Genomic DNA, 18,016 nt, shown 5'->3' with positions numbered 1-18,016 from the left:
CTAAAGAAGTCGTTAATATAACGACAGTCACTATTGGCAACACTGGTCGTTTACATTTTTTTTTTAAAAATTGTGTATTTCAGTAATTCAAATTAAAAGGTGAAACTAATATATTTAGTATATACAGTATAACTATATACATATGCATGATTATACTTTTCAGAGGGCCGACATTTCTGTATTTAAAATTTTTTTTTTTTTTTTTTCATGTAATATTCTAATTTTCAGAGATTTTGAATTTGGGGTTTTCATAATCTGTAAGCCATAATCATCAAAATTATAACTTTTGCACGATATTCTAATTTCCCCTGTATGTTTGATATCGAAATGTTTTTTTGTTTTTTTACTGTAATGGAAACTTGCTATCGATAAGCAGAATCGAAATCACTGAAATGAACCCTATTTATCCATGATTAATACCTAAATGATGTCTATAATATTGTGCTGAGCCTGATCTGTGGATCTGTGAGTTATTCTGAACAATCCTGTCACAGACACTAAACAGAAAGAACCCAAGAAGAAGAAGAAGAAGAAGTCAAAGACGAAGCACGGCGAGGACACCAGTAAAAAACTCCTGAATGCTGTTGAAGGAAAACTCAAAGGCCTTTTCTTATCCATGTAAGATAAGTTTGTTGTTGTCCGGCTAGAGTCAGAAATTAACATTTCCATTAAAGGGATAGTTCAGCCAAACATGTAAACTCTGTCAGTAATTACTCTCCCTCATGTTGTTCAACCCCGTCAGACTTTCGTTCATCTTCGGGACACAAATGAAGATATTTGTGATTAAATCTGAGAGCTGGATCACTCCTCCATAGGCTTCTATTGTAATTGAAACTTGCCGGCCCAGAAAGTTATTAAAGACATCGTTAAAATAGTCCGAGTGACTACAGTGGCTCAACCTTAAGTTTATCTGTACGTCACACGCAGGCTCACTATTGGCCGACGCTGGTCATGTGTGTGTCGTGTGTGATGCTGGCCAATAGTGAGCCTGTGTGTGACGTACACCAGAAGCGCTGCGCTGTTACACTACGTGAACTCACTCGAGGCCCAGATAGTAGAAGATGAAGAGTTGAATAAAGTCGTTATTTTTTGTTGTTTTTTGCGCACAGAAAGTATTCTCGTCGCTTGATAAACTTAAGATTGAGCCACTGTCGTCACTCGGACTATTTTAACCCCTTAAGTTGCACTGGCTCATAGCTATGACATATTTAAAACAGTAATATCCTATACTAAACCTAAACTAATATTGACAAACAATCTATCAATTTGCAACAAGAATATGTTCATACTCCTAAGACCTTTATTTTGAAATAGTGATGAACATGAAAATCATAAAACAATGGTAGAAACCTCAGTTTGTTTTCATGCCAAGAGATCAAAAGATAACATCCATTATATTTTATTTAGAAAAAAAGGTCTGAAAATGTTTTAAATATAAAGAAAAAAAAATGTAGATTCACCATTTGTGATATGGCAGCGAGCTATAACGCACATACATGTTATTTTTATGTGATTATTGAGGTTGAATTCATATCAAAATCTGCCAAACTTCTCATATTACTTCTGATTAGGATGCCTACTTCATAAATTGTATGAAAATTGTGGAAATAATGGTTCAGATCACATATATGGAAATGGCGGCGCCCTTATATGGGCAGTGATGGAGTCTGTGCCCTAGTGGAAGCGTTCGGTACTGCGCACAAACACACTCACTGAAAGCTCATCTTTTGAGATATCAACCTAAAATTTGAAACACAACTTGTTCAGAGTGTTGGCTTTGATTTCTTGCAGTTTTAGAGTCCACCAGGCTTTGAAAAAAATATATTTTATATTTTATATAAATAATTAAATGTTTACATTTTCATAAATTCAAACTTCTATAACATTTTTTTCTGTTTCACTTTCTTAATTTATTTAACTTCTACAAAAATCTGCCAAATGTCTTCTTTAAAACAATCTATATACATATATATTCCAAAGCTTTCTTGAATTACAACCATTTAAGTTCGGATTGTGCATTTTCATGTTTATTCAAAAAAGGGGGCGCGACACTTAAGAAGTTAACAGTGTTTTTAATAACTTTCTGGTTCGGCAAGTTTCAATTACAATAGAAGCCTATGGGGGAGTGATCCAGCTCTCAGATTTAATCACAAATATCTTAATGTGTGTCCCGAAGATGAACAAAAGTCTTACGGGGTTGAACAACATGAGGGAGAGTAAATACTGACAGAGTTTACAGTTTTGGGTGAACTATCCCTTTAATGGGGCAATATTTTCCTCCTCAAATTGATTTGTTTTTCTTTTTGGCATTGAATTGGCAATTTCTTTCAATTTTTCTAAAGGCATTTACTAGTGATTGGACATTTTGAAACTCTTCGTGAAGCTTCGAAACGTCTGCGATTCATGTTTCTAACCAGTGATTTCGGAGTCAAAGTCATGTGACTTCAGTGAACGAGGCTTCGTTACGTCATCACCGCTTAGAAACGTTAGAAAGGTCGATGTTTCGCCACTAGAGGGCGATGATCTCCGTGAACCCATGAGCCAGGGTCTAGTTATGATATTTACCTGATCTTGGATCAGTTTTATACATTTGTAAACAGTTGTAGTTAAAAGTCTCTTACTGGTCTGATTAACCAAACTCTCCAATAAACTAAAGCTCTTTAATATAATAAAATAACACGCATTATAGAGACACTAATATTTAGGACTATTATAATTTGTATGATTTAATTGCATTTATTGCATATAGTTGTTGTTTTTTTGCTGTATTTCCACTGTTTAAAAACAATATGTATTTTGAATACTGATAAACTGATGATTGTGATTGATATATATCATGATCCAGTTGAATATGATGTCTCTGCTGATCTCGTTGTGAAGTGTCATATTTCGTTCATGTGTTCCTCCACGCAGAGTGATGAACGTGTACAAGCCGAGCTGTAGATTCTTCCAGAACATCTTGCATGCGGAGTATCAGACGGCCGCCGATGTGTACGCGCTCATGTTCCTCACGGATGTGGTGGACTTCATCATCGTCATCTTCGGCTTCTGGGCTTTCGGAGTGAGTAGTGTCACTCTGACTGTGATGTCCATAGGCGAAGAATCCTACAGGATTGCCATTTTGAAATGGCATAATTTAGTATTTTCAATATGTGACCCTGGACCACAAAACCAGTCAAAAGGGTCCATTTTTTAAATTGAGATGTATACATCATATGAAAGCTGTATAAATAAGCTTTCCATTAATGTAAGGTTTGTTAGGATTGGACAATATTTAGCCGAGATATTTGCAAACAAATGGAAACATTTAGAAAATCTCCTTTAAAGTTGTGCATTTATGTTCACAATTTTGCTGCATTCACTCACAAAAAATATATTTTTTATATATTTACGGTAGGAAATTTATTAAATATCTTCATTGAACATGATTTTTGGCATGAAAGAAAAATCTATAATTTTGACCCATGCAATGTATTATTGGCTATTGCCACAGACACACCCGTGTGACATATGACTGGTTTTGTGGTCCAGGGTCACATATGAGTTAAGAATGATAAATGCAAATAATATAATCAAGGGTGCACATGAGTTTTCCCTCTGGTTCTCTGTAGTGACGGACTGGTGATGGTTTGACTGGTGCAGATATGCCCATAGACTGTGTAAAGCGTGCACTGCAAAACATTTTTATCTTGTTTCCAGTCCAAATATCCAAAAATAACTTACGGGGTTGGAATAACATGAGGGAGAGTAATTACTAGAGTTTACATTTTTGGGTGAAATAACCCATTAAAGGAGTAGTTCACTTTTGAAAAAACTTTTGCTGATAATTTACTCACCCCCATGTCATCCAAGATGCCCATGTCTTTCTTTCCTCAGTCGAAAAGAAATTACGGTTTTTGATGAAAACATTCCAGGATTTTTCTCCATATAATGGACTTCAATGGGAACCATACGGTCCAAGGTCCAAAATACAGTTAATAACAGTTTCAGATGCAGCTTAAAATGTCTTTAAACGACACCAGACGATGAATAACGGTCTTATCATGCGAAACGATCGTTCATTTAAAAAATAAATAACAACGTTTAAGTTTTATAAGCTCACATGCTCGCCTTGCTCTGTTCTGTGTGACTCTCCTGTTCGAACTTGTTCATCAAAATGAACAAATCTTTTTTCGAGTCATTTGATTCATTTAACGACCGAAATGAACGAATTGACTCGGAAAAAGATTTGTTCATTTTGATGAACGAGTTCGAACAGGAGAGTTACACAGAACAGAGAAAGGCGAGCATGTGAGCTTATAAAACTTAAACGTTGTTATTTATTTTTTAAATGAACGATCGTTTCGCTTGATAAGACCCTTATTCATCGTCTGGAATCGTTTAAAGCCCTTTGAACAGTTTGCAGGTTGCACTGAAACTGTCTTTTGGACCTTGAACCGTTTGGCTACCATTGAAGTCCATTATATGGAGAAAAATCCTGGAATGTTTTCATCAAAAACCTTAATTTCTTTTCGACTGAGGAAAGAAAGACATGGACATCTTGGATGACATGGGGGTGAGTAAATTATCAGCAAAGGTTTTTTTAAAAGTGAACTAATCCTTTAAGTGGCAATATTTTCCTCCTCAAATTTTTATTTTTTTATTTTTGGCATTTAATTGGCAATTTTTTAAAATTAAAAATTTTTCTAAAGGCATTTACTAGTGATTGGACATTTTGAAACTCTTGGTGAAGCTTCGAAACGTCTGCGATTCATGTTTCTAACCAGTGATTCGGAGCGCGTATCAAACTGTCAAAGTCATGTGACGTCAGTGAACGAGGCTTCGTTACGTCATCACCGTTTAGAAACGTTAGAAACGCCAACGTTTCGCATTGCATTTACTAGATGAGTAAAATGCCATAAGATATCATGTCCTGTTTTCCGGGGGAATTAATTAAAATTAAGTGAGTTGATGCTTAAAAAATGCAAACTTGTTATTAGTAACAAGATTATTTTTCTCACCCCATTGGCAGATAATTTTGCTTGTCTTACACAAAAACTCACTTAAATTCCCCAGAAAACAAGACTTAACATCTAATGTAATTTTACTACTTTAGTAAATGCATCTTGATTTAAGAAATGTGATATTTGGACTGGAAACGAGACTGAAACACTGAGTTTGCGGTGTGAATATGACTGTGGTCTCTGTGGCAGAAACACTCGGCGGCCGCAGACATCGCCTCGTCTCTGTCCGAGGATCAGGTCCCCGAGGCGTTCCTGGTCATGCTCCTCATCCAGTTCAGCACCATGATCATCGATCGGGCCATCTACCTGCGGAAGAGCATCCTGGGAAAGCTCATCTTCCAGGTGATCCTGGTGTTCGGGATCCACCTGTGGATGTTCTTCATCCTCCCCGCCGTCACCGAGAGGTGAGCGAGGCTTGTGTTCGAGTGCACTATCATCCCACGGACAGCACAATATATCGAAATTATCGAAATATCGCAAATGTATATATCGTGATATGCATATCTTGCAATAACTGGGATCATGAGCAAAAGACGAAGAGAGAATCACTCACTGCTCTCGGCTGAATAACTTTTGTAGCTTTAATAAGATTCAGTGTATACAGGTGAGAATATCGTGAAAAGGTTTTCATAAGTTGTAAGCCATAATCATCACAATTATAACAAATAAAGGCTTGAAATTTCTCACTTTGCATGTAATGAGTCTATATAATATATTAGTTTCACCTTTTAAGTTGAATTACTGAAAGAAATGAACTTTTGCACAAATATTTTCGAGTTTCACCTGTATATATTTAATATCGTGCAGCCCTAGACAGCATCATAGTGTCGGCCCAGAGTAAAATTATATAAAAAATTACATCTGGTGTCTGAATAATTATTGGTTTGACTATGTATTTATTTTCAGGATGTTCAATCATAACTCCGTGGCCCAGCTCTGGTATTTCTTCAAGTGCATCTACTTCACTCTGTCGGCGTATCAGATCCGGTGTGGATATCCGTCACGCATCCTGGGAAACTTCCTCACCAAGAAATTCAATCATCTCAACCTCTTCCTCTTCCAAGGGTAGGCATTCATTATTCCTCATTTCTTAAGCCTCCGCTGCTCTTCGGGCAATTCTGACCGGAAAATGTTACATTTGTTTAGTTTTTTTCTTCGTCGGAATGGTACGAAACTTGGCACTTGCTGTGCGAAGAAACAAAAAAAGTCTTCAAACAGGTTAAACAGTCACACTTGTGCTCCTCGCGGTCAAACACGAGCGCACTGGAAATGAGCGTGAGACGAGTTTCCTCTAGTGGAAGCGTTTGGTACTGCAGCCGAACACACTCTCACTGAACGCTCGTTTACTGAGATATCAGACTCAACTGTGCAACACAACTTGTTTAGATTTGTGTCTTTGATTTTCTCACAGTTTTAGGCCGTGTGTCCACCAAAGCGTTTTTAGCCAGCTGCAAACGCTAGACTCTCTGCTGAAGACGCCTAGCTGTGGGCGCTTGAGAGCGTTTTGGCTTTGGTTTTTCCGTTGAGGCGTTTCGTTGCTATGATACAGAATATCCGCAGCACAGTTTTACTTGTAACTGATTTCGCAGATAATTTGTTTCATACTAAAAATTTATTTTTCATCCATTTTGTTCGGTTAGCTCTGCTGGTTGATGTCTTTGTACAGAAAGAATGTTGTGTCAGTTGGTCGGTGTGGTGTTAGCCCCGCCCCTCCTCCACTGTGATTGGACGGCTGGGTAAAAAGTGACAGTGATGAGCGCTGCGATGTGATGAACATTTTTCAACTCTCGGCGACCAGTAAAAACACAGAGCTCTCAGCGTGAAATAACCGCTCAGCGCCTCGTTACGCTCATGGCGTTCTAAAAACACGGCGCTCCCATTGAAAACAATGGAAAACATACGCCAGGCGCGTGGAAAAACGCTTTGGTGGACACACGGCCTTAGAGTAAATCATAATATTTCATATAAAAATTGAAAATGGTATTTTTTGCACATTTTTCATAACACGTAAAGTTCACTTTTTAAAACTTTTTTCACTTCAGCAATAATCTGCCAAGTGTCGTCTTTGAAAAGAGATCAAACTTCAGTCTGTCGCTCTAAAGCATTCAAGATTTACCACAGTTTAAGTTAGAAATTAAATTTTCAGGTCTATGCTCAAAAAGTGAACAAATGGATTATAAATACAGAATAAATATAATTAAGTATCATAAAATCCCCTAAAAATACAAAATATCAAATAAAATCATTATCGAACTAAAATATAGTACATTAATTTCATTGAAAAAAACAATTTCGGCAATTTTTGACCGACACGTGAAGAGTTAAAAGGACACCCAGACAGAAACAGTGTCGGCCCACATGCGGGCCGTGTGGAATCCATGTGCACCGGATCTCTGTCTCTGTCTGTGTAAGAGGAGAGTGAAATGAATTACCCATGTTTCCTCAGGTTCCGGCTGGTGCCGTTTCTAGTCGAGCTTCGGGCCGTGATGGACTGGGTTTGGACCGACACGACACTGTCTCTCTCCAACTGGATGTGTGTCGAGGACATCTACGCTAACATCTTCATCATCAAGTGCAGCCGTGAAACCGAAAAGGTAGCAGGTCCTGTTTAGCATGCGCACAAATATATATTTATTATTCCTCAAATGATGGATCAGATAAACTACGGCACTCTCCACATGTAGGATACACTTCATGTCCCATAATACTGACTATAAAGATATGTTTGATACACTATTATATAACATACAATTAACCTAGCAACAAATATCAGTATTTTGTATTATATTTGTAATTTTTAATTACCATGAATGTAAAATGTAAAAGCCCTGTTACTACTATATATGTATATCAGTTTTAGATTGGTAAGATTTTTTTTTTTTTTATAAAAAAGAACAGCATTTATGTGAAATTGAAAGCTTTTGAAAACATTATACACTACTGTTCAAAAGTTTGGGGTCAGTGAGATTTTTCTTTTTCTTTGTGAAATTAAAAAAAAAAAATTTAAAACTTTTATTCAGCAAGGATGCATTAAATGGATTGAAAAAGTGTCAGTTAAGACATTTATAATGTTATATTTCAGATAAATGCTGTTCTTTTGAACTTTCTATTCATCAAAGAATCCTGCAATAAAAATTACACAACTGTTTTCAACACTGATAATAATCATAAATGTTTCTTGAGCATCAGATCATCATATTAGAGTGATTTCTGATGGATCATGTGACACTGAAGACTGGAGTAATGATGCTGAACATCAATTTTATAATACATTCATTCACATAGAAAGCAGTTATTTTAAATATTTCACAATATTACTCTTTTTGCTGTATTTTGCTGTACATTCAAATAAATGCAGCCTTGGTGAGCAGAAGAGACGTCTTTCAAAAACATAAACAAAATATTACCGATCTAAAACAAAATTGCCCAAATAAGGCTTTTAAATTCTATTCAAAAGTGTCCCATATTTTGGAAACAATGGCAAATCTCATTTTTATGTTTATATAACATTTTATTTTTGAGTACATTAGCCCTCTTTTGTACCTTATTCGTCTAAAGTGTTGAATCTTCATCATTTGATTCTACTGTGTAAAACTATAATATAATATGTATAATAATCATGATTTTTGGGCTTCATTAAACAGAAATATCCCCAGCCCAAAGGACAGAAGAAGAAGAAGATCGTGAAGTACGGGATGGGCGGCATCATCATCCTCTTCCTCATCTGCATCATCTGGTTCCCGCTGCTCTTCATCTCATTGGTTAAGTCTGTAGTGGGCGTGGTCAACCATCCCGTTGATGTCACCGTCACAGTCAAGCTCGGCGGTTATGAGGTTAAACACTATTTAAATTAATTTTTGGATTGTTATCTTTTTGGATGGCATGTTATTGTTGTATGTTATTGTATAATGTCTAATAAAAAATAAAAAAATATATATATTTCTGTAATGGTTTAGGACTGATCTGAGATCTGATTGTTTGTCCCGCAGCCTTTGTTCACGATGAGCGTCCAGCAACAGTCCATCCAGCCGTTCACCGAGCGCGAATACACTCGCCTCAACAATCAGTTCGGGAAAAATGCTGTAAGTGCTCATCCATATCTCTCAATATCCATATCTCTCAATATCAATATCTCTCATTCACACTGTAACGCTGGCATAGGAGATTATAGTCAGGAAAAATCTTCTTTTTTTTTTTTTTTTTAATCGAACAGTTTGTTGAACAATCAGTTCGGGAAAAATACTGTAAGTGCACATCAATATCTTGAATTTTTTATATATATATATTTTAAAAATCAAATTAGAGGATTTTATATAAAATGATTTAGTGAACATGGAAGTTGAAAGAGAAAATTCAATGGTTGAAAATTGCTAAAACAACTTTTACTAAATGCAAATCTGAACAAATGATAAATAAATTCTGTGACCAGAGAAACATAGGCCATCGTGTATCATATACAAACTTTAAAACATTTAAAATCCCCAGTAGTCAATCATTTTATCCCTTAAAACTCAGCTTTGATCAGCAACATGACATACAAATGCCCTTAAATGCCTTAAAATATCTTGAATGTAACTCGACACCCTTGCCTCATTCAGTATTCGCGGGTCTATGAATATGCAAATGAGCCCCGCCTCCACTCACTCACTCAGCTCAGAGATCCACTGGTTGACGATCACACGTTGATCTGATTGGTTACAAGGTCGTTTGTGACGTCAGAAACACCAGCGATTTCAAACCGTGTTTTTGAGACTGTCTTTGGTTCACTGCAGTTTTAAGGAGGAAATACTCAGCAATGCTGTCGACTTATGAACTTACACATGGTGTGTCTTAAAGCATATTAAACATAAGACATATAAACAACATTAAAAGCTGGAGTTTCACCACAGGCGGACTTTAAATAGACAGATCAAATAGCGTATGATTCAGTATTTTTCTTGATACGCAGATGTTTGATTCTGCTAGATTTAACTAGAAATGTGTCCACTTGATTCAAAGCTCTGGTTTCTGAGAGACGCAGCTCTCTGAGTTCATCAGCGTGGGGTTTGATGTGTCCGTCCACAGGTGGCCATGCAGTTCATCACCATGTACAGTTATGAAGACATCGTGACGGCCCGGATCGAGGGCAGCTCGGGGTCGGTGTGGCAGATCAGTCCTCCCAGCCGGCACGAGCTGGTCAAGGAGCTGCTCGACAGCCCCGGGGACATGACGCTCCGGCTCGACTGGATCTTACAGCGGTCAGTGTCGCGGAGAGAGCTTTAACCCTCGCCGGCCGGGCAAAAAATCATTTTTTTTTAGAGCTGTGACACGATTAATCGCATCCAAAATAAAAGTTTGTGTTTGTATAATATCAATCAGTCAATCAATTTTATTTATATATAGCACACTTAAAGGTGCAAAACGCAAGTCTCTGAGTTTTTGCAGAACCCCCTCTGGCGACAAGCGAAACTGCAACCAATTCTGATTGTACATGTATCTAGCTTACGCTAAAGCATTACACATTTTACGGATCGTCATTTGTTGTCATACATAGATTGGCCATATCAAATATTAGAGACTGGGCTATATCTTACCGTTTTATCAAGAAAAAAGCCAACTGAGGATCCCGTTTGAGCCCTAGAGCAGACCGGAGATCTCGCCATTTGTTGAATGCCTTCCCAAGGTTGACTCCAATTTGGCCCTTTTGGTGGCACTAGACAAAATGTTTCTTTTCTTTACTTTACTTGGAGTTTGCGTTGGGGTTTGGAATGGACTACAAGCCGGTCTCTTTGAATCCATCTTCTACCTTTGACGCACGAGTTGTCTTCGCTGATGCTGAGAATGGCGGCGCCGGCGAATACACAAACCTGCGAGACACAACCTGGTGAGCGTGAACGCGCATGACGTCACGCCCAGTCTCAAATTCGAGCCCGAATCCCTCTTATATATTTTACTGTACAGGATTATAGAGGCAATCTCAGTGCGCAGAGAAGGGCTCATTCAGCCCATCAGGCAGTTCTTTAAGCATGTATAGGATAGAAAAACAGGTATTTATAACATGAAAAGTTGCGCAATGCACCTTTAAAACAACCAAAGTTGACCAAGGTGCTTCACAGGTTAAATGCAACAACAATGATATATGTGTGTGTAGTGTACTGTGTATAATTGTTTTGTATATATAAATACACACACATGCATGTATACATTTAAGAAAACTTTGTTATTTATATATAAAATATTTCTATTTCTATATAATATAAATATATATGCAGTATATACATGCAAATATTTCTCAAATAAATGCATATGTGTGTATTTATATATACAAAGTAATTATACACAGTACACACACATATAATATGTAAATACACTTTTATTTTGGATGCGATTAATCACGATTAATCGTTGCACAGCCCTAATTATTTTTTTTGTTTTTCAATGAAATTAATGTTCTTTTTTAAGTTTTAGAATGTTTTTAATATTTTGTATTTTTAGGTGATTTTTTTTATAGTAAATTATATTTACGCTGTATTTATAATCCATTTATTCACTTTTTGAGCATAGACCTGAAAATTAAATTTCCAGCTTAAACTGTGGTAAATCTTGAATGCTTTAGATCAGCCTTTCTCAAACTTTTTTCAGTCGGGGCACCTTTCAAAAGTGCATAAAATCTCAAGGCACCCCAGTGTAAAATATAAATTAAAAACACTGCATAACCCAAATGTAAATGCAAATGTCCTGTTTATTTAGACAGAACAGTAATGAACAGAGCATAATACGAACTGTAAATAACAATAATAATAACAACTTTACTGGGCTATCACTTTTGTGAAAAAATCCTGATCGATTTTTGAGACATAAACGTTCATTGAATCGATTGTAAAATCGATTTTCCATGTCTAAAGACGTTTCCATTTTCAGCGCCAAATATAGGCAAATCCACGGACAACTAACAGGCATTAGCACGAGCGTAATAAAGAGTGCGCTTGAGACGCGCACAAGTCAGCAATATTTCTGATGATTTATTGGCATGAAGTTTCGTGCACAATGACAAACAGGAGTGCAAGATTCTCAAAAAACAATAAGCAGAGTGGACTGCCATAACATCAATGAAAAAGATTACTGCAGGCTTCAACATGGCTGTGTTTACGATTAGAAATGTCAAACAAATTTCGCGATTGTAGGCCGGATCTGTATCTGTATGCATGGGACTGTCTGAATACCGGCAGAATTCACATTTTTGTTGTAAAAAGAGACACGTTATGCAGAAGTATAGTATAGTTTGTATGTGTGTTTGTCAGAGCCTGCAGTTGCTGTGTGACGCGCGTTCGGTGTTGTTGCTATAACGCGGTGCTATGGGTTGCGTCACTTGCGTCAAGTTGTGTGTGTGTCTTGCTTCGGTCTTGTGAGACGGATTTTTATGGTTAATTTTATATATATATATTTATCTAAAATGAATTTTCAATTTTATTAATACGTTCATATGTTTAAAAAGAAGAAGAATGTATTTATGTAAATTCAAATATATATATATATATATTTTTAGCCTACGTAATTTTTTGGCGGCACCCCTGACAAAGTCAGGGGGCACCCCAGTGTGCCGCGGCACCCACTTTGAGAAAGGCTGCTTTAGATCACAGACTGAAGTTTGATCTCTTTACAAAGACGACACTTGGCAGATTATTGCTGAAGTGAAAAAAGTTTTAATAAGTGAACTTAAAAAAAAGTTACCGAATTTTACGTGTATTGTTATGAAAAATTGTTAGTCACACAGCAAGTCCCCAAACCTTTACCAAGCGAAGAAAAGAATAAAAAAAAAAACCATAACATTTTCTGGTGTAGCCCAGGAGCCCATGTTCATAATGTGTTTTGTGTCTGAAGGGACCTTGGGAAGGGCGGGACAGTGGAACACACGTTCGACCGGCACTCCATCAGTCTGGCGCAGGAGAACCCGGTTAGAGCCGACCTGGCCTCGCTTCTGCTGGGGAACCGGACGGAACCGGTGTACGTCTGATACACTTCTCATGGCACAAATCACAATACACTCTCCCACCATTCATAACATGTCATTTACTAGAGGCTCTGATGAAATGTTAATTGCTCCAGTCTATTTAAAATTCATTTGACAAAAAAAAAAAAAAAAAGAGTCAAGTTGTGTGAATGATTCAATGACTCACTCATGAATACATCACTAGTTTCATGCTGGATGAATCAGCGTTTTTGAACGAATCTCTTGAATGATTTAATGACAAATACACTTTTAACAGTCTCGTGTCGCCACCTACTGGTGTAACGATGTAATGACACAATCGTTATTTGAAGTGTCAACTTTTAAAAGTTAATTCCCTCTATTTTGATCTCTACTGTAGACATCAGTTTATATCCGAACTATAAACTTATATCCCAGTTCTTCTGTGATCATTTGAATTATTGTTAGACAGAAATAATGACGCTGTGTGGTTGAACGGACTGTCATATAGGAATAAGATCGCGTTATTTTAACAAAGTGATACTATTTCAGTCTTTCTTCTTCAAAATTTCACATTTATTCAATGTGTCTTTTAAATGTTTGTGAAATGTACTAGCAATTTCCAAGTGAAAGTAAATCCTACACCATTTTTTGTCACTCATATTTGGCAAGCATCTATCGTTCAGATTTTGATCATCTCTGTAATTGTCTCCTAGGCTTGTGTCGCACATGTTCCCGAACTACATCCGAGCGCCTAATGGAGCTGAAGCCAAACCCGTCAGCCAGCTGTATGAGGGTAAAGGAGTCAGACGTCTCTTTCGTGTTGTAGTCAGGCACAGTTCTATGGAAGCTTGTTTCCGCCACTGAATACAATTTTTTTTTTTTTTTTAAATTGCGACTTTTTATCTCACAATAAAAAGAGATATAAAGTCGCTATTGTGAGAAATAAAGTCGCAATTGCGAGATATAAAGTCGCAATTCTGAGAAATAAAGTCGCAATTCTGAGAAATAAAGTCGCAATTGCGAGATATAAAGTCACAATTCTGAGAAATAGTCGCAATTCTGAGAAATAAAGTCGCAATTGCGAGATATAGTCGCAATTATGAGAAATAAAGTCGCAATTGCGAGATATAGTCGCAATTATGAGAAATAAAGTCGCAATTGCGAGATATAAAGTCGCAATTCTGAGAAATAGTCGCAATTCTGAGAAATAAAGTCGCAATTGCGAGATAGTCGCAATTCTGAGAAAGTCGCAATTCTGAGAAATAAAGTCGCAATTGCGAGATATAGTCGCAATTATGAGAAATAAAGTCGCAATTGCGAGATATAAAGTCGCAATTCTGAGAAATAAAGTCGCAATTCTGAGAAATAAAGTCGCAATTGCGAGATATCTAGTCGCAATAATGAGAAATAAAGTCGCAATTGTGAGATATAAAGTTGCATTTCTGAGAAATAAAGTTGCAATTGCGATATATAAAGTCGCAATTCTGAGAAATAAAGTCGCAATTGCGAGATATAAAGTCGCAATTCTGAGAAATAAAGTCGCAATTGCGAGATATAGTCGCAATTATGAGAAATAAAGTCGCAATTGCGAGATATAAAGTCGCAATTCTGAGAAATAAAGTCGCAATTGCGAGATATAATGTCGCAATTCTGAGAAATAAAGTCGCAATTGCAAGATATAGTCGCAATTATGAGAAATAAAGTCGCAATTGCGAGATATAAAGTCGCAATTCTGAGAAATAAAGTCGACTTTTTTCTCGCAATTCTGACTTTATAACACATAATTGCGAGTTTATATCTCGAAATTCTGACATCTTTTCTCAGAATTGTGAGATATAAACTCGCAATTGTGAGATATCAGGCCAATTCTAAGGAAAAAAAAGACTCAGAATAGTTTATATCTAACAATTCTGACTTTACAACACGCAATTTCGACTTTATATCATGTATTTCTGACTTTATAACACGCAATTGGGACTTTATATCAATCAATTCTGACTTTATATCAATCGATTCTGACTTTATATCTCGCAATTGTGAGAAAAAAAAGTCAGAATTGTGAGAAGTCACAATTACCTTTTTTATTTTTCATTCTGTGGCGGAAACAAGCTTCCATACTCTTGTGACTTCCCCCTTAATATGTTTCTAGTGAACTGAGGGATTTGCACCCTGTTGTAATCAAAACTATTCAACCCCCATTGCAAATCTGGTTTATTGGCAAAATTCAGACTTTCAGCTGTTTGCAATGAACAACTCAAACAAAAGTCATTTAAATAGCTCAACACAATAAATGTTTCAAGTGGTTTCCCCAAATTTTAATGACTTCTGCAGTCTCAAAAATGGATCATGTGACACTGAAGACTGAAGTAACTTCTAGACTAAATGTGAACGTGCATTTACTCGTCTTACTTGCACGAAAACCTTCAGTATTCCTCAAAATGAATTAAAACTGTAAAATGCAATCTCAGAATTTTACGCAAAATTTTATAATTAACTATATTAAATTACACAAATATACTTTATGTATTTAATCTCACTTTATTAAGCAATGTATTTGCTGCTGACCTTCAATGATCTAATTCAACCATACTAATAAGCAAAAATGGCTTTAGATTAGATTTATAAATAAGAGTGTTGAACTATTGTTCTTTAACAGCAGCTGAAAGGTTTGCTTGAGCTTCTACTGCACAAGTGTAAATATGCATGTCCTTCATCCTGAGGTTTATTCATTTCACTTTTGGTGTGAACAGGCCTTTAACATTTGCCAAAATATAACTTTTTTTGCTGTTATTAAAAAAAAAAACAAGCAAGCCCAGCCCAGGTGAGAAAAAGTAACGCAAAAGTAATTCAAACGCATTACGTTTCATAAAAAGTAACGCAATTAGTTAAAATTTTTTGTGAGTAACGCAATATTGTAATGCATTACTTTTAAAAGTAACTTCCCCCGCCCTGCTGGTGACGAGTGTGTGACGGTAACGCTGGTGTTGTGTTTCTCCTGCAGGAGGAGAGGAGGGATACCAGGACGTGACTCTGTCTCTGATGAGAGAAGCTTCGGTGAACATCACTGGAGCTCAGGAGTGGTGGGACATCAGCATCGCCGGCTGCCGCGAGTCCTGCGACGTCTTACCGATGGTCATCTTTAACGATAAAGTCAGCCCTCCGAGTCTGGGCTTCCTCGCGGGATACGGGTAACCCATTCCTTTCATGAGATTCAGTGCAGGCTTTTTATTAGGGATGCACCGATGTGAACATTTTGGCCGATACCGATAACCGATAATTCTTTATATTTGAAAGCCGATAACCGATATATTGGCCGATAAATTCAAATTTTTATATCATTTTTGAGAGCCTGATTACAAAAACAAAAGTCATTCAAATCCATGTCCCAAACACACAATTACAATGTTCTCATTATAATTTTATGTAGCCAATATGACAGACTTGCACTTTACAGTATTTTCCTTTTTTTCCTTATTTCAAGCAACTCAAAACCATCATGTTGAACAGTGCGCATCTGAAGAGTCTCAGCTGAAGGAAATAATACATTATTTATCAGCTTTAATATATTGGACAAATTTTCTTATCAGGCCGATAACATTAAAAATGAACATATGAAGAGTTTGGTTCCAAAACGCGATAAACGCCATTTAAAAAAAAAATTAGTTACTGCACAAATCAGTATTGTATCTGGTTGGTATTGAAAAGTCAATGTTTAATTTTAAGTAAAATGCGATATCCGCCGTGTTATTCTGTCATGTTTTCTCCCTTTCTTTCCAAACGCCAGTCTCCCTTCTCTGCAGATTGTGATATATCCGCTCTCAACCAATCACAACGCACCATTCCACGCAATGTAAACAGTAACGGCAGCGCCTTAAATACACCCGGCTTCCTAGTTCTTCTTATCTATTTTGTACTTTTCGATCAACAAACAAACAAAAAAATGAATAATTTTGACGGGATTGATGAACCTGTGGTTGTTTCTGCGGTGGGTAAGAAACGCAAGGCATCGAAATCGAATCATTTACGTGAGGAGATTAAGAAGATGAGGCACTCGGGAGGAGGAAAAATGTTTTCAATCTTCTTTACAGTTCTTAATAAAAATATTATACTAATAAAATTACGTTGTTGTGTATTTTCAACAGTTTCAATATGAAAAAAAAAACTTTATATTGATTAAATGGATTAATTGCATTTTGATTTTTTTTTAAAATGGATTTATTGCATTTTGGGGAAAAAAATAATCCGTTTTTATAATAAATCTTTGAAAATCAAAACCTGGATTTTAATTTTTTTGTTATTATGACCTACAAATGCTATGTGAAAGTTTGAAACAGAAAATAGTGGTTTTCATCTTTCCACTTTCTTGGTAAAGAAAACACATTTTTACTCAAATTAATCTAAATGGATTTATTGCGTTTTGGAACCAAACTCTTCATATATCGGCCGATACCGATAACATAAAAAAATGAACATATATCGGCAGATACCGATAAAAATGAACATATATCAGCCGATAACATTAAATATGAACATATATCGGCCGATACCGATAACATTAAAAAAATGAACATATATCGGCAGATACCGATAAAAATGAACATATATATAGCCCGATACCGATAAAAATTAACATATATCCACCGATAACATTAAATATGAACATATATAGGCCGATACCGATAACATAAAAAAAATTACATATATCGGCAGATACCGATAAAAATTAACATATATCTGCCGATAACATTAAATATCAACATACATCGGCCGATACCGATAACATTAAAAAATGAACATATATCGGCAGATACCGATAAAAATGAACATATAACGGCCGATAACATTAAAAATGAACATATAACGGCCGATAACATTAAAAATGAACATATATCGGCTGATAACATTAAAAATGAACATATATCGGCTGATACCGAAAACATTAAAAATGAACATATATCGGCCGATAACATTAAAAATTAACATATATCGGCTGATACCGAAAACATTAAAAATGAACATATATCAGCCGATACCGAAAACATTAAAAATGAACATATATCGG

General features: G+C 36.2%; 1 protein-coding gene across 1 annotated transcript in view; it reads left to right on the top strand.

Moving 5' to 3' along the window:
- Positions 1 to 18,016, top strand: part of piezo1 (piezo-type mechanosensitive ion channel component 1) — a 149,668-nt gene that overhangs the window by 129,357 nt on the left and 2,295 nt on the right. Inside the window, exons 40-50 of the mRNA XM_056234815.1 lie at positions 495 to 618; positions 2,914 to 3,061; positions 5,193 to 5,407; positions 5,910 to 6,068; positions 7,450 to 7,597; positions 8,648 to 8,836; positions 8,993 to 9,085; positions 10,068 to 10,240; positions 12,864 to 12,986; positions 13,668 to 13,747; positions 15,956 to 16,142. Of these exons, the coding sequence (XP_056090790.1) occupies positions 495 to 618; positions 2,914 to 3,061; positions 5,193 to 5,407; positions 5,910 to 6,068; positions 7,450 to 7,597; positions 8,648 to 8,836; positions 8,993 to 9,085; positions 10,068 to 10,240; positions 12,864 to 12,986; positions 13,668 to 13,747; positions 15,956 to 16,142 (1,639 nt within the window). The remainder of the gene's footprint in view (positions 1 to 494; positions 619 to 2,913; positions 3,062 to 5,192; positions 5,408 to 5,909; positions 6,069 to 7,449; positions 7,598 to 8,647; positions 8,837 to 8,992; positions 9,086 to 10,067; positions 10,241 to 12,863; positions 12,987 to 13,667; positions 13,748 to 15,955; positions 16,143 to 18,016) is intronic.

This window comes from Rhinichthys klamathensis, unplaced genomic scaffold (assembly GCF_029890125.1).
Source record: "Rhinichthys klamathensis goyatoka isolate OS25496 unplaced genomic scaffold, OSU_Roscu_1.1 h1tg000406l_1, whole genome shotgun sequence".
Taxonomy (NCBI): Eukaryota; Metazoa; Chordata; class Actinopteri; order Cypriniformes; family Leuciscidae; genus Rhinichthys; species Rhinichthys klamathensis.
The sequence above is the reverse complement of the archived record's forward strand: the minus strand, read 5'-3'. Positions and strand labels throughout refer to the sequence as shown.